This window comes from Gigantopelta aegis, chromosome 7 (assembly GCF_016097555.1).
Source record: "Gigantopelta aegis isolate Gae_Host chromosome 7, Gae_host_genome, whole genome shotgun sequence".
In the NCBI taxonomy this organism is placed as follows: Eukaryota; Metazoa; Mollusca; class Gastropoda; order Neomphalida; family Peltospiridae; genus Gigantopelta; species Gigantopelta aegis.
This window is the reverse complement of record NC_054705.1, coordinates 25,381,655-25,405,356: the sequence shown is the minus strand read 5'-3', so window position 1 is coordinate 25,405,356 and position 23,702 is coordinate 25,381,655. Positions and strand designations below refer to the sequence as shown.

The following is a 23,702-nucleotide window of genomic DNA, read 5'->3' as shown; positions in this document are numbered from 1 at the left end:
TTGGTTTGGGCAAATTTTATTTGTATTAAAGAGAGATTAGCTCATTGACAGCCTGTTGTTGATATGCTGACAGATCTGAAAGAGAAGACAAGAAACACGTATTATTGATAACAACAGACAAGGAAGGGAACGTTTAACGACACCTCAACACATTTTGAACTCATCTTCGGCTGTTTAATGTCTAAGGTCAACGACAGTCACTTTTCGAACCCTTGTTTTGGCTTCGTATATAGGAGAGGGCCTGGTAGGATGACAAACTTGATCCCAATTCTTTGTTTATGTAGTAAAATATGTTTTCAATTAATCAATAAATACTGTATTCTGAAATAAGTGCTCTCTCTCTCTCTCTCTCTCTCTCTCTCTCTCTCTCTCTCTCTCTCTCTCTCTCTCTCTCTGTAACTCTATCTCTCTCTCTCTCTCTGTTTCTCTATGTGTCTTTCTCTATCTGTCTGTCTGTCTCTCTATCTGTGTGTCTCTCTCTTTCTGTGTCTGTGTTTATTGTTTTCTCTCTCACTCTGTCTCTATCTCTTTGCACGGTCGCTGTCGCGCACGTGTGTGTAGGCGTGCGTGCGTACGCACGTGTATGTGTTTGTGTGTGCGTGCATGCGCACGTTTGTATGCGTGCATGCATGCGCACGTGTGTGTGTTTGTGTATACGTGCGCACGTGTGTGTGTACGTGCATGCAGGCGTGTTTGTGTGTGTGCGTGCGTGCGCATGTCTCTCTCTGTGTGTGTGTGTGTGCGTGCGTGCAAATAATATAATTTGCTTTCCTATCCTCATATGAAGAATTTTGGATCTCTCCTTACCAAGTGTTGATGTCAGTTTATTCCGCTTTGTTCATCAGATTGTCTGCCATGAATTGTTCCAGCTGCTTCAACGAGGTCTTGGGAGTCTGTAGAAGAGAAAGGGCAGATACACCCACAAATACTATTGAACATTTATAACAGTTAATATTTGGCCTCGGTGATGTAATGCTTAAACCATCGGATCTACGACTGGTAGGTAATGGGTTCACACCGTGTACCAGCTTTCATCTAGAGATACGATAACGTAGCGCCGACTTCTGATGGTCGACCGGTTTTTGTTACGATGCCGTAACTAGCTTCCACCCAGAGCAGGTCAGGTCATAGGGCTTTACGTGCACATTCAGAGCAAGCTGTTGTAGCGCACGCCTATCCTGGGCACAAGAGCCGACCTGGGCCGGCATCTCTGTCCAGGACATACACCCAGAGCGAATTTTAACGGCTTAAATAGGGAACTCGAGATGTAAAGCCTCTCCTGAATAGACAACCTATATAACTGATGTGTGTGTCCAGGGCAGCGTGCTTGAACGTTAATTGAATATATAGTTTGTTTAACGACACCACTAGAGCACATTGATTTATTAATTATCGGCTATTGGATGTCAAACATTTGATAATTCTGTCTTAAACAAAACTGGTACGTTTTTGTCATCAGAAGCAAGGGCAAGGTCAGCAAATATCATACCAAGTCGTGGGGCTTTGAATAGGACGGGGATAATTGGTACGTTTTTGTCATCAGAAGCAAGGGCAAGGTCAGAAAATATCATACCAAGTCGTGGGGCTCTGAATAGGACGGGGATAATTGGTACGTTTTTGTCATCAGAAGCAAGGGCAAGGTCAGAAAATATCATACCAAGTCGTGGGGCCCTGATTAGGACGGGAATAACTGGATATTAGCAGGGAAATAAACTGAAATCAAATGAAATAAAAAGACTGTAAAAAGGAAGTTCTAATACGCTAGAAATCATAGTATAAATACCTCCACGTAACTTGCCCTCCTCGTCCCCCACCCTCCCCCACATCATTTAAAGCTGCTGGTCTTAGTCTTTAGGCAATGTAAAAAAGAATTTCAGTTATTACATCTTCTTTCTGTCATCTTACACATTACTGACAAGTTTTTACATGTTTGACAAGTCCAACGTTTATTGCGTCGTTCCGGTGTTTGTAAAATCACAGAATTAATTTTATACGAGAAAAAAAGGTATGTACGTCGTAACCTATGTCAGCGGCTTAAAGCTTATTTGTGTAATGTATATGAATTAAAGTTGCATTGTCTGGTTTAGGTTTAATATTTAAAAAATTTGAAAAGATCTTACTGCTCAATGTTTACCCGTGGCGGGATTTAGCTCAGTCGGTAGAGCACTCGTCTGATGTGCTAGCGTCGCAGGATCGAATCACCTCGGTAGACCCTTTCAACTGATTGTTTTTTCTCGTTCCAAACAGTGCACCACAACTGGTCAAAGGCTGTGGTATATGCCTTCCTGTCTGTGGGAAAGTGCATATAAAAGATCCCTTGCTGCATTAGAAAAATTGTACCGGCCTCGGTGGCATCGTGGTTAGGCCATCGGTCTAAAGGCTGGTAGGTACTGTGTTCGGATCCCAGTCGAGGCATGGGATTTTTAATCCAGATACCGACTCCAAACTCTGAGTGGGTGCTCCGCAAGGCTCAATGGGTAGGTTTAAACCACTTGCACCGACCAGTGATCCATAACTGGTTCAACAAAGGCCATGGTTTGTGCTATCCTGCCTGTGGGAAGCGCAAATAAAAGATCCCTTGCTGCCTGTCGTAAAAGAGTAACCTATGTGGCGACAGCGGGTTTCCTCTAAAAACAGTGTCAGAATGACCATATGTTTGACGTCCAATAGCCGATGATAAGATAAAAAATCAATGTGCTCTAGTGGCGTCTTTAAATAAAACAAACTTTACTTTTTCTTTCAGAAAAACTGTAGCAGGTTTCCTCTGATGACTACGAGTCAGAGTCACGTCTTTAGTTAAACAAAATAACCTTTATCTTTTCACCCATAAGCCTAAGTTTCCATAGAAGTTCACTTTTCACGTGTCATGATTAACGTTTCACAATTCGCTTTCATGACGGTTTACTTCAAGTTCACGTAGACCAAGATCATTTGTCACTTTCGTTTTCCATAATTACCATACCATAATATCCATACCATACCATACCATACCATAATGTCCATACCATACATACCATACCATACCATAATGTCCATACCATACCATACCATACCATACCATAATCTAATCATACCTAATCATATCATGTCATTTCCAACCAGTTAGCAACCAAACATCAATCAAAGATTTTTGTATGGAAGAAACTACATTTTCAACATAATGTAATACCGTAGTTTTTGCATTATGTAGTTTCATTTCGCAACAACAAAGCTATTTTTGCCAAACAACAAGGATAAAATAATTTACAAATGCATATTTACGAATCTAGTGTAATTGAACTTCGCTGTTCATGTCACAAAACCCCCCAAAAAAAAAAAAAAAAACAAAACCGAGCATGTTCGTTTCTTTATTCACGCGTGACCCATGACATGAAGGTGTGAAGTGACACGTGAACACCTATGAAATAACTTGTTCGTTCTTCTGTTCCGCGTAAATTGTGAAAAGTGAATCATGACACTTGAAAAGTGAACGTCTATGGAAACTCAGCCTAAAGCTGACGCGGGCGATTTTTTTTTAGAAACCATTTATTTCCATTGCTGCATCCTAACCGCACGCGTACGGCGCGACATATTCATGTAGTCGAGCGCGCGACACAATACCGATAGGAATTGTTTCTATTTTTTTGTCGCGCGACACGAGCGACAAACATATATTGACTAATCAAAGAGCTTTTACTTGGCAGTTTCAGCTGTTAATAACAAGTTTAAAAAGAAGACTGTCGTTATGATCGCGTCTGGTTAGGATATAAATATTGTCATGTCGCTCGCGTCACTCGCATCGCTCGCGTCGCACGCGTCCGGTTAGGATACAGCTTAACGCGTCGTTCTACGGTTTCTGCTGACTATAATTTGTGATCTAGGTCTTGTAGAAAATCAGTATTCAGCATATCGACACTGAAAAGACTGAGCCTAAATTTCTTTAATACAATGTAAAGAAACAAAGAAACGTTTTATTCAACTATGCACTCGACACATTTTTGCCACGATCATATGACATCAGGGATAATGAGAGGAAACACGCTGCCGCCAAGCAGCAAAGGGTCTTTTATATACAGCATCCCACTGACACGACAGTACATACCACAGCCTTTGTTATTCCATTTGTGGAGTACTGGCTTGAACGAAAAAAAAGAAAGAAAGTTCAATAGGCCCATCGACGAGAATCGATCCCAGAACGATCGCGTGTCAAGCGAACGCTTTACCACTGGGTCCCTAGACAATGTATTACAAATTGAATGGAGACGAGACGTTTTATTTCGCTGATACTGAAAACACGATTTTTATATAACTGTAAAATGTTTGTGTTTGTGTTTTGCATTAGTGGATTAAGGGCGGAGAGGCGATATTGTAGCTTTAAAACACTGTTAAAGACGCTGCTTTTTTATTTGTTTCATCTTACCATTTTCGTCCAGGATTTGCCGCACGGCCGGCGAGTTCAAGATCTCTCCCAGTTGTAGACGGTTCGCACGTCTGTCCGTGTGTTTTTTAAACTCCGCGATATCTGAAAGAAAATAAATATAAACTATGACACTCTCCGAAATACAATATGTTTTTCTTATTTGTATTCCTAATTTGATTGATCAGTTATGTTCTTTCATCAGCTATTTCATATATTGATAGACAGACAGGCTGGATGACTCGTTAGTTGCTTGGTTTACTCATTGTTTTATTTGTTGGCTTGCCTGACTGTCTGCCTCTTCTGCCTGCTTGTATGCCTACTTGTTCGTGCTTGTGTGATTGGTTGATTGATCAATGTATTTATCTTTAACTTCCATGTCCAAAAACACAACTCCAAGAATCTAAGACTTTCCAAGTCACTTTAAGTTGATTCTTAATGCATTTTCCCCAAGGAATCCAATAGTGCTAACTCATTTTTGGGGGGATTAGCACGAAAACTGATATATATAATATATAAATGTTGGTCGATTTAGGAAACGTTTGTCTCGATTAATATCAAATCAAGGATGGCCAGTTGGATTAAATAATTTTCCGAATCCAAGATGATTATAATAATGCACAACATTCAAAATATAATCGAAAATGGTTTTCTGATTGGTTTTATTTCTGACTATATATCTTATATATTGATTGCCACAGGGTTGTAGCTCATTTGGCATGTGATACAGGATCAGTTGTGGTGGCTTCTTGCAAATCACTCGACAATGCTACTGACTCGATGTCCTTCGTATTTCGAAAACTTCCTTCTAACTGTGGATGGATACTTCCATGATCTGATCCATTGGTATTTTAATACGTTTATCACAACTCAGAGAGCCATTGGAATTTTTCATTCAAGAGTTACTAATAAACAGCAGGGAGTCGGAGCTTTTCGATATTTCTCATCTGTATATAAAAGAAACTCATGTTTTGATCAAAGTTTTGGCAGTTAAAACCAATACACCATAATAGGAAGTGGTCAACTGTTTCAAGGAATCCTTCCCCGTGTACGTTTCAAGTGGACAACATTTAGTATATCCACATTTCAGTGATGAGTGCATCCATGTGTACACACACGCACATACACACACACACGCACACACACACATACACACACACACACACACATATATTTCATAATTTATGAATCAAATAGTTGATCAGTCCCCCAAAAATATCCCACAAAGAAGAATTCATTGTGATAATTTATGAAAACTTCCACATGAATTATGCCAATCATCAACTATATCCCGATAAATATCTCAAAATACATGCATAATTTTAACACACTCAGTCTAGGTATCATGTTTCTTTGTGAACATGTTTTACCAAGTTTGTATATTATTATTAGATGCCATATCTGATAACATTATCAAAATACATGCATAATATCCCGATAAATATCTCAAAATGCATGCATAATTTTAACACACTCAGTGTAGGTATCATGTTTCTTTGTGAACACATTTTACCAAGTCTGTATATGATTAATATCTGATAGCATTTCTCTATTTGTGACAGCCATTTCTGTCATTTCTATCTGCTTATTAACTATGGCAATAAATAGACGATACAAGCTAAAAACAAAAGGGGATTTATATTTGGTGAACATACAAATTTCCAGTAGCTTGTTCACTTAGGTTGTTCACCTAGATATATATCGATATGATTTTTAGTGGCAAACCTTTAACAACACGCCGGCTCCCTGGGTAATCTATAGTAATGTCATACCTTGCTCGCCGGTTATTGCGTCTGCTATTTTCTTTATTATATGATTTTTAGTGGCAAACCTTTAACAACACGCCGGCTCCCTGGGTAATCTATAGTAATGTCATACCTTGCTCGCCGGTTATTGCGTCTGCTATTTTCTTTATTATATGATTTTTAGTGGCAAACCTTTAACAACACGCCGGCTCCCTGGGTAATCTATAGTAATGTCATACCTTGCTCGCCGGTTATTGCGTCTGCTATTTTCTTTATTATATGATTTTTAGTGGCAAACCTTTAACAACACGCCGGCTCCCTGGGTAATCTATAGTAATGTCATACCTTGCTCGCCGGTTATTGCGTCTGCTATTTTCTTTATTATATGCCGAATGTTTGTCATACTGATTGCGCCTTCTGTATGATGGCCTACTGTGAGGGCTACTAGCAGGATCAGCAACAGTGTGCACTTCATCTGGAAAATAAAACATCGTCTTATAATGGATAGACTTTTACATCATTTCGTAAATCGACTCCTCATTAAAATAAATCCCATACTAGAAAAATCATGATTTATGGAATTATAAGAAAAAGAAGGAACAAAAAAGATAAATAAATAGAAGGAAAAAATTAATCATATAAAATACTATGTTCTTAACAGTGGGGCAGATATATGACAAAATTGAGATGAATTATGGCTTTTGTGGTAAAAACACCAAAATTGGCACAGATCATATTTGATGTGTTCTAAATGATTTTAGATATAGTGCCAAGCTGACTATTTCCCCTGAAGCCCATAAATACGAAAAATCCAACATGGCCACCAGACGAAACGACAAAATCTCTTAAATTGCATAACTTTGGCAATTTATGACATAAAAACATGAATAAATTGTTCTTTTCTAGGCTGTCAACCATAAGGAATTGAATACTATGATTATTAGTTTTTACAATACAAAAAAGGTTTCATATTGCTCACATGCTGACACTGCCATGCGTGTGAAACAGACACAAAAGTTTGAGTTGTGGCCATGAGTTCGGTGTGCTGATCTCAGACACATCCAATTCATTCTACCATGTGAAAGAAAAGGAACTATTTTATTTAACAACTGTATCATACAAATACTTCCATACACTAGCTTACTAGATTTATGCACGTCCTCTTTGAACGTTGTGACTGAACACCTGCAAGACATGGTGATATTTTGTGACTGGTTGATCTTACAAAGAAACCAATAGATAACATTTTCAAATATCCACAGGCACAAGAGCAGTTGTTAAAACATGCCAGCAACTTGTTCACATTGTCTACCAGGTACGTGGCGTGAACTTAGAACACTTCCTTTTCTGTGAGAATCTATCATTTCATCCACCACTATCATTTGACTATGCTAACGTAAGGCTTAGTGGGAACAAATCCCAGGTGCTTCATTTAAAAATTTTGTTCAAGACAGTGGTGACGCCATGAACTTGAAGTGCACACTGACGGTGCAGCTATCGCCAAACACATTTGATATTTATGCATCTAGGTTGATATTCTACATAAAAATGCAGTTCACAGATTATGTTTGACATTATCTTTCATGTGTACAAGTTGAGCCAGCCTCAAGGCAAATGAACACAACGGAAAATTAACACACATCTGGGGATGAAAACGTCTGTCTTGAGTTCCCGTGTGACAAGAAAGAAGTGTTCACTGTATTATTAAGTGAAAGAGTAGCCATCAAAATGTTTGATGATAATTATAGAGAAGACAAAATGTGCTGAGAGGCTGCTAGTGTAAAGCATTCTTCAGCATATACATACGTGAAAACACACACGTGCATATTTCTTCAAGCTGCCGATGCTAAAAAAACATTACAAAAGAATACAGATTAGAACATTAGACACACTCGCCAGCAGAATCAGATATGCATTGCCTTTAACAGAAAGTCATATACAAATGTGTACCTCGATGTAATTGCTATTGTCACTGAACAATGCCAAATGCAGTGCATGGTCAGTATTTCTTGCTCTGACTAGTTGTGTGCCGGCCGTGTGCAATATCAAAATGTTAAGCAACAGATAGTTTGAACAATGTACTAACATCCATTCTAAGATACATTATAGGTATGTATGACCAAGGAAACGCAAAGAGTAGTGTAAGCAGAGCCCAACAAGGTTATGTTCACACGAAAAAGCAGAAGAATAGAAAGTAATTCATCAACACATTGGTAAAACAATTGATGCAAAATATGTACCCAAAATTGAAGTGAGCTGTTGCTCAACCTCTTTAAATTTCCGTATAAAATTAATACCTTTTACTAGTAAATGAATTATTTTATTGTGTTTTTTTATGTAGTGTAAGGTATAATCTTCATATTTCAAAATAACAATTAATTAATACAAAATTTGGTGGGAAGCCATGTTAACAAGTTATATAAATGTTTAGTTATAACCCTTTAATGACCTCTAAAGATCACCTGAGGTCAATGTTCTAAAAATGTCTTTAATTCTAGAGGTTCATTCATGAAAATAGTCGAATATAAAATGACAATAAAATATTATTTAGGGTTGTTTTGACCATGCTTTTATATAGAGCAATTGACATGGTGGCCATTTTGAAAAATGGCTGCCATTGCCAACAAAGGTTATATTGAGAATGCCTCCAATCTTAAAATAAATCTCTATGATGTGTAGTATGTTTGTGCCAAGTTTCATACTTTTATCAAAAAGTGCACAATTCATTCACATATCCTTTGGAATACAATAAAAACTAAATTAAATAACAACAAACAAATAACAAAAGCCAATCAAACAAATGATCATGATTTAATGTATTTTGCATTAGATTCCTTGGATGTCAAAACCTAGTAAAAGACATTTCCTTCATATTTTCACATCATAATATGCCAAAGGTATTATGCATGGCGGCCATCTTGGATTTTCCCCATTTGTGGGCGCCATGGGAAATATTCAGTTTGGCACTATATCTGAAATCAGTTAAAACATGTTAAACATTATATATGCCAATTTTGGTGTTTTACTACAAAAGCCACAATTGGTTCACATATCTGCCCCACTATAAATAGCGTATCGGTTTCAACACAACGAACACTACAAAAAACAAAAGAAAAAATTGTTTAACGACACCACTAGAGCACATTGATTTATTAATAATCGGCTATTGGATGTCAAACATATGGTCATTTTGACATATAGTGTTAGAGAGGAAACCTGCTCCATTGTTTTTATTAGTAGCAAGGGATCTTTTATATGCACCATCTTACATTAAGGATAACACATATCCCGGCCTTTGATATACCAGTCGTGGTGCTGGAACGAGAAATAGCCTAATGGGCTCACCGACGAGGATCGATCCCAAACCGAACGCAACGTTCCGCCTCCGAGCGCTACAAGTGATTTATATTATTACATACAAGGGAATATATAGTTTTTAATTAATAAAAAACCCCAAAAAACCCAAAAAAACAAAACCAAAACAACAACAACAACATGAGTATGTCTGTTCAAATTACTTCAATTTTAACACGTGTTCGAACAGTAATTTACAGTCTTGTATACAAACAGTGTCTGGTCGTAGTCTAGAGTTAAAGTGCTCTCCTGATGCGCTGTCGGTCTAGGATCAATCCCCGTCTGTGGGCCCATTGGGCTTTTTTATTTTATTCAGCCAGTGCACCACGACTGGTGCCGTGGTATGTGTTATCCTGTCTGTGGGATGGTGCATATGAAAGATCCCTTGCTACTAATGGAAAATGTTGTGCGTTTCCTATCTTAGAAATACCAAATGTTTCAAATAATAAATCAATGTGGTCTAGTGGTGTCGTTAAACAAAACGAACGTTTAACTTCTGCAGGTAAGAACACATACAATGTATAGACACGAACAGTCTGAGCTAGAAGCTGCAACACATACAATGTATAGACACGAACAGTCTGAGCTAGAAGCTGCAACACATACAATGTATAGACACGAACATTCTGAGCTAGAAGCTGCAACACATACAATGTATAGACACGAACAGTCTGAGCTAGAAGCTGCAACACATACAATGTATAGACACGAACAGTCTGAGCTAGAAGCTGCAACACATACAATGTATAGACACGAACAGTCTGAGCTAGAAGCTGCAACACATACAATGTATAGACACGAACATTCTGAGCTAGAAGCTGCAACACATACAATGTATAGACACGAACAGTCTGAGCTAGAAGCTGCAACACATACAATGTATAGACACGAACAGTCTGAGCTAGAAGCTGCAACACATACAATGTATAGACACGAACATTCTGAGCTAGAAGCTGCAACACATACAATGTATAGACACGAACAGTCTGAGCTAGAAGCTGCAACACATACAATGTATAGACACGAACAGTCTGAGCTAGAAGCTGCAACACATACAATGTATAGACACGAACATTCTGAGCTAGAAGCTGCAACACATACAATGTATAGACACGAACAGTCTGAGCTAGAAGCTGCAACACATACAATGTATAGACACGAACATTCTGAGCTAGAAGCTGCAACACATACAATGTATAGACACGAACAGTCTGAGCTAGAAGCTGCAACACATACAATGTATAGACACGAACAGTCTGAGCTAGAAGCTGCAACACATACAATGTATAGACACGAACAGTCTGAGCTAGAAGCTGCAACACATACAATGTATAGACACGAACATTCTGAGCTAGAAGCTGCAACACATACAATGTATAGACACGAACATTCTGAGCTAGAAGCTGCAGACTTCTACCACATGTAGCGCACATTGGGTTTAGAGGAATGAGTACCTTTAGGAGATGCGTCTATAAATCTTACCTTAATCGTGGTTCGATGCTGCGTCGTGTAAACTAATGGTGAAGTCCGCGATGCTGATGTCTTCCTTTATAGCAGTGCAATTCTGATCGTGTGACTGAAAAGTGTTAATGCTATCAATTCTATTAGTTGAGTAATTAAGAACCATGTCGCTCCTATAACCAGCTGTCACTAAGACCTATCAAAAAAAGGTGTGTCCGGGAATCCGACCCTACCTCGAAAACAAACGCCTATTTGTACTGCCTGTCTAGGGAGAGACTAGATCGCAACCATCAAGAGTCATCAACTACTGAGTGTCTACTGAATATTCATGACCAAACTGCTGATCGACATCGCGAGATTTTACGACATCGAGTAATGTCAGTGGGTTCTTATTTGGCTGGCACGTTATATAATTTTTCGGGGACCAAAGTTTAAGGGAGGATTTGAAACCTTTTGGACCTTTAGGAAAAAGTTATCCCCCATTTACCTCGCGAAACTTACCCCTAACTCCAGCAGGGGGCCAACTTCATGATGGCTGCCGGTGGCCATACTGGAAATCGAAAATCACCATATGTCTCTTAATATGTAAGATAGAATCACGAATAGGATGTCTATTTCTATTACACAGAAGGTGCCTATTCTTCTGGTCGGGCTAGTTTTGCAATTTGAGGTCATTTTGACATTCAAATCCAAGATGGCTGATGTCCACAATGTTAATAATTAAAAGAAAAAACCCAGCGGAACTTTTGAAATATTTGGGCTAAATCATAGATGAGGTATCTATTTGCACAAAATAGCAGGATGTACAATACAGGTATTTAGGTAAGTTCATTTTTACAATTTCAGGTCATCTGGATATTCAAATTCAAGATGGCTGTTGTTCACTGTATTTAAAATAAGAACATGCTGGAGTTAATAAGAATTAGAATAATAAATAAGGAATATATTTACATCAAACAGGTGATTCACAATCATTTTTGTATGGTCCTTTTTGCAATTTGAGGTCATTCTAACATGGAAATCCAATGTGGAGGGCGTGGCAGCTGATTGAAACATTAAATTGCGCAATATATTTCAAAATAATTTTATGTACCCCGGAAGTGAAAATTAAATGAACAAAATTTCGTAATGTATGATTGGTCATAATTAAGACCTAGTCTGTTTCACAAAATCTAACTTCAGTCGGCATAACTATAACCGGACTCGGACAAACCAGATATTGGTGATGTGCTGCCAACATCTGCGTTACAATATATGCACTGAATGTTACAGTTAGGGTTCATAATGTGCTGCCAACATCTGTGTTACAATATATGTACTGAATGTTACAGTTAGGGTTCATAATGTGCTGCCAACATCTGTGTTACAGGGTGTATAACACCAAATAAATCCCATAGACGACCATAGTAGCATATGGGGGTATAACAGTTACATGCAACGTATCAATCAACATACACACAACATATATAAATACTAGGGGGGGGGGGGGGGGGGGGGTCAAGCTGCTAGTTTCTGAGATAACAGGAAGCGTCCTTCACAACCGCTGTCCCGCACAAAAATTGACAAGCTTATTTTTATGACATCCCACCTATCTTTCAAGCATCACAGTACGTGGTACACTAACACTGGTTCAAATCAAATCATAGCAAGTTTTTGGGTCACATAAAACAACACTTTATTACAACAAGTCCTGTCACATACGTCACCAATGGCATTCGAGGAACCATGAATTGCTGTATCAAAAGTTGGGTGCACCTCGAACTCTGACCTGGACGAGATGCTATTTGGAAGACTACTACCTATACTGCTACCACACACTTTCAGAAAGTGTCCAGTGGGCTGCATTTGAGAAGGACAGCCTTACATGTCCTACAATATACAAACAAATAATTGATCAGAATTGATTTAAATGCAGGGTGACAGTTTGAAATGTATACAGGACAATATTTGTAAATAAAAATTAAACATGTGATATATAACACATCTTGCCTTTTATTTTATGTATAATGAGTACAATTTATCACACTCGTCTCAATTTAGTTGTGTGTACTGTGTATCACTTACATGTTAGAACAAGCATACTGAATGCACTACATTACCTCCTAACAGAGAACAGAGTCGAATTTACTCTCGTAACCCAGAAATGAGAAAAATCAGCAAAAATGGATCAAACAACTAATCCAGTGTCAAAGATCACTTCTCTCGTGCTGACTCGTACAAGACCAAGTACTGCTGGAATGCATGCTAAATTGAGAAACAATGTCTGTTTCAAACATGCCTGGCAGATTGTTGTCATCAGCAGGATAAGTTTGAAAACACTGACCCAGTAATGGCTGCCCCTGTCCACATTAATTATAATCACTAGTAATTAGGTCAGCTGCTCTAAGTTTATCAGTTGTAAGCAGGTAACCCCAGTCATTTTACAAAAAGTACTTGATTGAAAACAACTGCATCCATATTGTCTTAAAATTAAAGTAATTTAAAAATGCCGCCTCTTACTACGAAAGGCAAAATGTGGTTTCAAAAAGGGATATCTCCCAAAAACAAATACAGAACTTGTAGGAAACTAACAACACCTAATGCTAAAAGTAGGAGGACAGTCAGACTGTGCAAATCAATAACTGAAAAGGTTATCAACTGCCATGCCCATGGAGTACAAGTGAGTGAAATGTCGACTGGTGAGCCGTATCGGCTTCTACGTTCCGTACCAGACCCACCAACTGAATTGGAAAAAACTTCAAAGAAAGTACCCGGCTCAAGGTCACTGATTTCATGTCTTAGAGTAGACACACTGCACATTTTTATATACCTGATGTAATAGTACTTATTTACATTCTAAGGGTGAAAATTGCTAAAAAAATTAACAAAATGATTGGAAAATTTATACCGAAATGTCAAAAAAGGAACAAAATGATTGGAAAATTTATACCGAAATGTAACATGTTGCCTAAGAAATTATTTGTTATGCCTGTCACATGCAGTTGTTTCTTTGTGATAACTACACTTTCTCTGTAACCATAAACAAACACGCAACAAGTGTCACTCAAATATTTGTCACTGAAGTCAGATTACAGTAACATGCTACTACTAGCAAGTGGCCAAAGGGAGATAATCTAGTTTGACAATGCAATGTACAATAAAATACATTTAGCACTGCAGGGAAAAAAAGCAATTATTTAAAAAAAATTATTTAACAGACCTGAAGCAAACACCTTACAGGGTTCTGCATATGGGGAGGTTGGAGGAGCTTATTAACACCAGTCAGGTCAAACATGCCGACTCGTCCCCTAATTGCTGTGGTGTGTTTCGCTTCGACTTTGATAGGGAAGAACGGAGGGGCATCTGTACACGGTTGAATGTTTTCTGTGAGAAATGCAGTTACTGAATGTTACAGTTAGGGTTCATAATGTGCTGCCAACATCGGCGTTACAATATTAGTACTGAATGTTACAGTTAGGGTTCATAATGTGCTGCCAACATATGTGTTACAATATATGTACTGAATGTTACAGTTAGGGTTCATAATGTTACAAACGGCACATCACTGTCCACTGACCAACCTGCCGTCAAAATCAACACACCAGTGTTGTGTGACAAAGGAATAGCAGAGTTGAATGATGGTGAGGTAAGACTTATCAAACCTGCCCTCAACAAATGGACTACTACGCTTGTGTTCTCTCTGCTCTTGGTGCACACTTTATATGTCAGTAGAGGACGTTCTATCACTGCAAAGTATCATCAGGCTGAAGTAGATACATCCGTATCCCGTATCACTACTTACAACTCCGCACCACTGATGTTAGTAGTCATCTATACTAATGATACTCATACCGTAAAGCATAAACAGACATCTCATGTCATTCCTGCATGTTCTATATCTAGAGGAAAGGTCCAAACATTTGGAGACCACTTTTTAACGAAATAATGACCCCAGTTATCATCATACACTGTAGTACTGGCCATGATTGGCACTGATATTAACTGTCGTATCACATACAAGTACCCACGATTACTTATTCATTTTTAGTTTTAGGTCTCTAATTTTATGTGCTGGAACTGTCGAGGTATCATGACAGCAACTCGTTATTTAATCAAATGTTTAACTAATCATAGAATATATATATGAGGTATCACTGTGGTATCACACGACAATGCAACTGCAGTTTTCTAAATTCTATTGATAAATTGATAACAATTATATTACATTCGTAAAATGTGCAACAGAACGTGACCCTTCAGTATTTCGTAATGTAAATAAAGGGGGCGTCGCCATTTTACTCCACATTCGTTTTGCACCCAGTTATCATCATCGCCTACCTATTCGATGAACATCCAGTAGCCAGACGGTAACAGATATTCACGGTTCAGAATCAGTATCTGATCTGTTCAGTTTCGTCGGGTAGACTAGGTTTTAGTTATAATCTATCGTACATTACCTTTATTCATTAAATTTTCAGTTCCAGTGGACATAAAATTAGTTCGAAATATATTGCACTTTCCATTGTTTCAATATAGCTGCCAGGTCATCTATATTATATTTCAAGGTCAAAATGGCATCAGATTGTAAAACCGTCTCATAAAACGATTGTGAATGTCCTGTATAGTAGAAAAAAATAACTCATTTATTATTATTATTATATCTCAATTAGATTACGGGCTGCAGCATGTTCTCATTTTAAATACCATGAACAACAGCTAGCTTGGATTTAAAGACCAAGATGGTCTAAAATTGCTAAAATAGCCTCACCAATAGATTGTGCATCCACTTTTCTGTATAAGAGTACTATTCACTTATGACATATTGACATAACCCAAATATTTCAAGAGCTTTGACGTTTCCTTATTATCAATGTTGCGAACAACGTCCTTCTTATATTTCAATTTCAAGATATCTTCAAATTACAAAATTAACCCCACCAGAAGATTAAACACCCTCTGTATAATGGCACTGAACACCTTATTCTTGATTCTTACTCACATATTAAGTTATTTTCGATTTTCAGTATGGCCGCTGGCGGCCATCATGAATTTGACCCTCTGGTGGAGTTAGCCGGAACTTTCGCGAGGTACATGAGGGCTAAACACGTTTTATAGGTCCAACAGATTTAAAATCCACCCTCAAAGTTTTATCCCCCCCCCCCCCCCCCCCCCCCCGCCAAATTATTCACGTGGCAGCCAAATATGACACAACTATGTCCTGGTGTATATATATATAACTATTCCAAATGTAGATGCTGATGTAACAAGTATTTAATAATATTTTGAGTGATTAATAAATTGGTTAATTGAATGTTACATAGCGTATATCAATGTCGTTTTTTCCCCCTTGGTATTAACTGCTTCAGTGTCTTCATATTATGAATATGGCGATAAATTGTTTTGATCCAGCCAAGTGGCGCAATTAGATAATTCTGAAACTTCCTATAGGTTGGTTTTCCTAAGGTGGTCTTTACAAATTAATGTATTATCATTTACTATAGTTCAAAATTAAAAATTAAATACCGGAGCTCTCTAGGCCGATAATTTTTAAGTATCCTAATTATTGTGTAACTAGGGACACATCAAAACGACTTACCAGTAACTATTTTGTCAATCTGGTCAGCTATTCTGTAATATTTATTGGAATTCGATAGATAAATAAATACATTTTATACTGTAGTTGATTTATTTCTTGAACGTTGATGTCACATAGCAAGCGAAGTTCAAGCAAGTTTATTTTTAAAAATGGCGACAAACAAGAGAATACAGATTATGACTTATCACATTATGTATATCAAACATGACTGTACCTGAATTTATTTCTTCTTTGTGGCTACTAAATAAAATTGCAATAAATAGATGATATTATAAAAGTTATTTAAAGATCATCTGTTGTTATTTAATTTATCATAATATACGTTTAAAATAATGCTACACAAAATGAGTAATTGCTAATCAATTTTCAACTGTTGCTAATCAAAATTTGAAAAACAAAATGTTTCCTGTAAGAAGGCGTTTAATTAGCTGACATTAACATTAGATATAAAATGGAAATCTACCATTTTAAGTTAGATAATGAATTAATATTGAAATCTTAAGTTTATCATTGTTGCAAAAACTAGCCACAGCATATATAGTACATCTTCACCTTTGGAGCAATCTAAAGCCCTGACATTAGCCAACCATTATGTAATATAATATACCACAGCAATGAAAAACTACCCCCAGCATATATAGTACATCTTCACCTTTGGAGCCTTTGGAATATAATATACCACAGCAATGAAAAACTACCCTAAAGCCCTGACATTAGCCAATTAGCATTATGTAATATAATATACCACATCAATGAAAAACTACCCCCAGCATATATAGTACATCTTCACCTTTGGAGCAATCTAAAGCCCTGACATTAGCCAACCATTATGTAATATAATATACCACATCAATGAAAAACTACCCCCAGCATATATAGTACATCTTCACCTTTGGAGCAATCTAAAGCCCTGACATTAGCCAACCATTATGTAATATAATATACCACAGCAATGAAAAACTACCCCCAGCATATATAGTACATCTTCACCTTTGGAGCAATCTAAAGCCCTGACATTAGCCAACCATTATGTAATATAATATACCACAGCAATGAAAAACTACCCCCAGCATATATAGTACATCTTCACCTTTGGAGCAATCTAAAGCCCTGACATTAGCCAACCATTATGTAATATAATATACCACATCAATGAAAAACTACCCCCCAGCATATATAGTACATCTTCACCTTTGGAGCAATCTAAAGCCCTGACATTAGCCAACCATTATGTAATATAATATACCACAGTAATATAATATACCACAGCAATGAAAAACTACCCCCAGCATATATAGTACATCTTCACCTTTGGAGCAATCTAAAGCCCTGACATTAGCCAACCATTATGTAATATAATATACCACATCAATGAAAAACTACCCCCAGCATATATAGTACATCTTCACCTTTGGAGCAATCTAAAGCCCTGACATTAGCCAACCATTATGTAATATAATATACCACATCAATGAAAAAGTACCCCCAGCATATATAGTACATCTTCACCTTTGGAGCAATCTAAAGCCCTGACATTAGCCAACCATTATGTAATATAATATACCACAGCAATGAAAACGTACCTCCAGTGGATGATATCCATGGTATCAGTAGTTATGTAATGTAACTCCCATCACCCACCTATCCCTGAAATCGCATTGATAATACACATACAAGTACCCACGATTATGTATTCATTTTAAATATGAGGTCTGTACTAAAGTAGGAGTTTACATGTCTGAAACAAGCGTTAAGAAAACACCATGCAGCGTTGTCTGTAGTCCGATACATCTGTTTTAAACTGTGTGGGACTAGGCTACGTAGATACTGATGATGCATATAAAATATCACTTGCTAGACACACACACACACACACACCTTTTTCTTCCTCTCTCCCCATTTCACCCATCCCTTTCTCTCTCTACCCCTCCTTCCCCTCCCTCTCTCTCTCCCCTCCTCTCTCTCGTCCCTCCCCCTCCCTTTCTGATTTATTCATATCTAATCATTTGAATTTCATCTTGTTATAGTCACGTACTTATAGGATATTAATCGAGCTTCCATTTCGCATTATGTTTCTCCCTGCTTTAACGAGTGACAATGAAAATTATTTCACGAGAGACAAACATGATACGATATTAATTTATATAGCTGAACTCGTTTGGATGACGTTCCTGTAAGTTTGTAGTGCACCAGTCGATAACATCGTCGTGCGACGTTGAAGCGTTACGCCTCACTGGGCTTTCTAGTGGGACTTTGATATGCACAAGATATATTTAACCATGTGGTTAATAAACATTATTCCAGCACTCCAGAATCGAAACTTGTTAAATCTCTCTCTCTCTCTCTCTCTCTCTCTCTCTCTCTCTCTCTCTCTCTCTCTCTCTCTCTCTCTCTCTCTCTCTCTCTCACACACACACACAGCAACACATACAGTAACTCTTACACAATGCTACATACAGTGACATACAATGACATACACAGTGACACCACCCCCCTCCCCCCCCCACACACACAGTGACGCACACATAGCGACACATACAGTAACTCTTACACACAATGCTACATACAGTGACATACAATGACATATACAGTGACACACACATTCACACACACATACACACACGCGCGCATACACACACATCCACACACGTACACAGCGTGAAATATATACATACATCAAACACAGTGACATACACACATTAAACACACAGTTACAATACACACATTGACCACACAGTAACATATACATGTTGACACACACATACACATGCACGCACGAACGAAGAGACACATACAGATACGACACACACAAACACTCACACAGACACACGCACACCACACACACGCACATAACACAGCACTCACACTGACTGGATTTTCCTGAAATATTCCCTGTTTGCATGATCGTAAAAGTAAAGTTTGTTTTATTTAACGACGCCACTAGAGCACATTGATTTTTTTTTTTATATCTTATTATCGGCTATTCAACCTATTGGACGTCAAACATATGGTCATTCTGACACTGTTTTTTTTAGAGGAAACCCGCTGTCGCCACACATGCTACTCTTTTACGATAGACAGCAAGGGATCTTTAATTTGCGCTTCCCACAGGCAGGATAGCATAAAACATGGCCTTTCTTGAACCAGTTATGGATCACCGTTCGGTGCAAGTGGTTTACACCTACCCACTGAGCCTTGCGGAACACTCACTCAGAGCAGTGCTCTACAAAGCGAGTAAAATACTCGCCATGGCGACTAAAAACATTTCCTGGCTAGACGCCAGTCCGACAATAAAATCACATTCGCCATTTGGCGACTGTCTAATATTACTTTAATCAGTAAACAAAACTGGACATCGAAAAACACGTGTTTTCTATCGGTAGTTTGTTTGCAAAATAATGCACTAGTTTATTCGAATGTGGTCCTAATAATAATTACGGCATTAGTAATGTGCCATAAAATGGCAGATGAATCGATTTAATTACAAATATATATTAGCTGGCTACTAAATATAAGTGGCTGTCGACTAAAATATTACAATTTACTGGCCAGGGAAGAGTAAATCTGAACTTGCTTTATAGAGCACTGCAGAGTTTGGAGTCGGTATCTGGATTAAAAATCCCATGCCTCGACTGGGATCCGAACCCAGTACCTACCAGCCTGTTGTCCGATGGCTTAACCACTGCGCCACCGAGGTCGGTGTTTTTATAATCGATTCCAGATGTCGAAACATAATGGTGTTTTGTCTTACATCAGTTTTTAATATAGACTTACTGAAATATTTCCTGTTTTGATTCTGTTTAGCCTACATAGTTCTTTTATCTATTTGCTAAGAAATTAAGAAATTTACGAATATAAAGGTAAGTCACATAGATCGTACGGAATTTTATCTGAATCAGCTACAAAAATATCAAAAATAATTATTACGAACTTGATGGGGTATCGGTAAAATCTTCATATTGAAATATTTAGTATATAGAGACGTAGTCTGTGAGTGCACTGACGTACACACAAAACCCACCACCACATCTGAGGCTAAAATAGTTTTACAGTGTATTAAGCTACTGTCCAGCGAAAATTTACCAACTGGAAAGTAAAGTGGGCTATCCTACATTTTTAACAATTCGAGTAAAATGGGTTGAAAGTTCAACTATTATTATAACATATCTGCAGCAGATACCACAGCGTTGTATGTTTTTGTTTAACCATTGGTATAAAAGTTAAATTTTCACATAATACTAATAATTGTTTTATCACATATTAACCAAAATAAGGAAAAAAAAACCGAAAGAAAGAAGTGTTTTATTTAACGATGCACTCAACACATTTTAGTTACGGTTATATGGCGTCAGACATATGGTTAAGGACCACACAGATTTTTGTTTTTTTAGAGGAAACCCGCTGTCGCCACATAGGCTACTCTTTTACGACAGGCAGCAAGGGATCTTTTATTTGCGCTTCCCACAGACAGGATAGCACAAACCATGGCCTTTGTTGAACCAGTTATGGATCATTGGTCGGTGCAAGTGGTTTACACCTACCCACTGAGCCTTGCGGAGCACTCACTCAGGGTTTGGAGTCGGTATCTGGATTAAAAATTCCATGCCTCGACTGGGATCCGAACCCACTACCTACCAGCCTGTAGACCGATGGCCTGCCACGACGCCACCGAGGCCAGTTCAAAACAAGGAGAAAATGTAGGATAGCCCACTATACTTCTAACGAATGTTAATGTTTATATGTATATACATGTACAATGATAATTACTTAGAACTAAAACATAATAATATCCATAATTTCTTTTAATTTCTTAGTCGAATGTAACAAACTGGTTAAGAACAGTTAGTTTTATGTTTAATTCGTAAAACCTTAACACATAACCTTAAACACGAACATATTTTCACAAATTATTAAAAGAAATTCTAGGAGTAAGCAATTTAGTACTCGTTACTGATATATTTTGTTTTATACTCTTTGCTATAAGATACAGTGTAGTTATTGCAACACAAACAGTGCAATCGTAGATCTACAGGTTGGACTATACCAATTCAAATCCCATAGGCGACCATGTTAACGTTTGTGTTTAAAAACACTATATGCAATATATCAACCAAACTATGACCCATAAATATCAGTACTATAACCCCTACCTCAAAGTATTAACTGCAGAAAATGGTACCTTTCATGACTCATTTTCGGTATAAACCCCTAGTTTCGCACAAAATTTTAGTACTTTTTTTCACATGTACCCCATACATGTTCCAAGCACAAGGCTACTTGACACAGTGGTACTAGATGAATTAAAATTGTATATCTTTTTAGCCCAGATGAAACTTTTTTTTTTTACAACCAACACACTCACATTTATAACCAATCACAGGACTTGTGGTGTTAACTTCTCTATCAAAAGTTCGCTGCACCTCGAACTTCGACCCAGCTGTAAATTAATTGGTATAGTCCTACCTACATTGACATTCACTAGTACAGTGCGCCATCTTGAATATTGTAGATTAGCCCACTTTACTTCTAAGACAACGTGAACTTTTTGGGAGAGACTAAATCGTAGACACTGAGAGTCGTCAGCAAATGAGAGTCTACTGAATATTCATGCGCAAACGGTTGATCGACATCGAGTTTTACGACATCGAGTAATGTCCTGGTGTATATATAAAAATGATTCCAACTGTAGATATTAATGTAACAAGTATTTAATAATATACAGTGTGGTTAATAAATTGTGTAATCGAATGTTACGTAGCGTATATCAATGTCATTGTTTGTTGTTTTCCTACTCTCTTCTTCTGTGGCGTCTTGGTTAGGCCATCGGTCTACAGGCTGGAAGGTACTGGGTTCGGATCCCAGTCGAGGCATGGGATTTTTAATCCAGATACCGACTCCAAACCCTGAGTGAGTGCTTCGCAAGGCTCAATGGGTAGATGTAAACCACTTGCACCGACCAGTGATCCATAACTGGTTCAACAAAGGCCATGGTTTGTGCTATCCTGCCTATGGGAAGCACAAATAAAAGATCCCTTGCTGCTAATCGGAAAGAGTTGCCCATGTAATGGCGACAGCAGGTTTCCTCTCAAAATCTGTGTGGTCCTTAACCATATGTCTGACGCCATATAACCGTAAATAAAATGTGTTGAGTGCGTCGTTAAATAAAACATTTCTTTCTTTCTTTCTTCTGTGGGATAATCCCACCGATATTTTGATTAATTTTACACCAGTGGTTATGGTTATCTAAACGTCAAAATTGTAATGCACGTCTGTACAACTTAATTTCATAAACAAATAAACAAACAACAACAACAAAAATCATCCAACAACTACAGAATATATAATTTAAAATAATTACTGTATAAATGAGTACAGGTCAAACCGATTAGAAACATGTTGTCCACTACTTTTAATTATAATTATTTGTAATAACAATTGTCCTAAATAAAAATAATAACAACAACAACACAACAGTAGTTACAGTAGTTTTTTTGAAAAAATTATAAATTTAAGATTTCAGTAAGTTGTATTATAAATACATTATCTCACTACCAAGTACACATGAAGTCATCCACTGATGTAGTTAACAAATTACACACTTCTTGGCTAATGTCTATTTCCTCAAAGTAAAAATCTACTTTTGTAGACACAAAATTAATCAATTATCTAAGTGATCAGAGTAGATTTCTATTTCTTTATTTTTTAAAGTATGATTTTTATTAAATAGATTTTAATAAAGTACCACTGAAGGTTCATTTACCTTTAATATACATATACATACATACATACATACATACATACACACACATACATACCTACATGTGTGTGTAACCAGCCTCGGTGGCACAGTGGTTAAGCCATCAGACTACAGGCTGGTAGGTACAGGGTTCGCAACCCCGTACCAGCTCCAGCCCAGAGCAAGTTCTTAAGGACTCAATGCATAGGTGTAAGGCCACTACACCCTCTTCTCTCGTCCTAACCACTAACCAACTAACAACTAACCCACTGTCCTGGACAGACAGCCCAGAGAGCTGAGGTGTGTGCCCAAGACAGCGTACTTGAACCTTAATTGGATATAAGCACGGAAATAAGTTGAAATAAATGTGTGCGTGTGTGAAAATACAAGATGTCAATAATCTTACTGCATATTTACTATCCTTGTCAGGAGTGG

At 37.6% G+C, this 23,702-nt stretch overlaps 1 protein-coding gene across 1 annotated transcript; it reads right to left on the bottom strand.

Annotated features, from left to right (window-relative positions):
* Positions 1–10,992, bottom strand: LOC121377563. Its single transcript, XM_041505611.1, has 6 exons — positions 10,978–10,992; positions 7,948–7,987; positions 6,487–6,616; positions 4,400–4,501; positions 808–893; positions 1–75 (listed from the first exon to the last, which is right to left on the bottom strand). Exons 3-5 carry the CDS (start codon positions 6,614–6,616, stop codon positions 820–822), a joined length of 306 nt encoding a protein of 101 aa, XP_041361545.1. The 5' UTR covers positions 7,948–7,987; positions 10,978–10,992; the 3' UTR covers positions 1–75; positions 808–819.
* Positions 10,993–23,702: the final 12,710 nt, after the last annotated feature.

Excerpts from the sequence above, each read along its gene's own strand:
- LOC121377563 (XM_041505611.1), bottom strand. The coding sequence starts at position 6,616 with ATGAAGTGCACACTGTTGCTGATCCTGCTAGTAGCCCTCACAGTAGGC. Across the intron at positions 4,502-6,486 it reads CGCAATAACCGGCGAGCAAG|ATATCGCGGAGTTTAAAAAA; the intron begins GTATGACATTAC and ends ATTTTCTTTCAG. Across the intron at positions 894-4,399 it reads GCAAATCCTGGACGAAAATG|ACTCCCAAGACCTCGTTGAA; the intron begins GTAAGATGAAAC and ends TCTCTTCTACAG.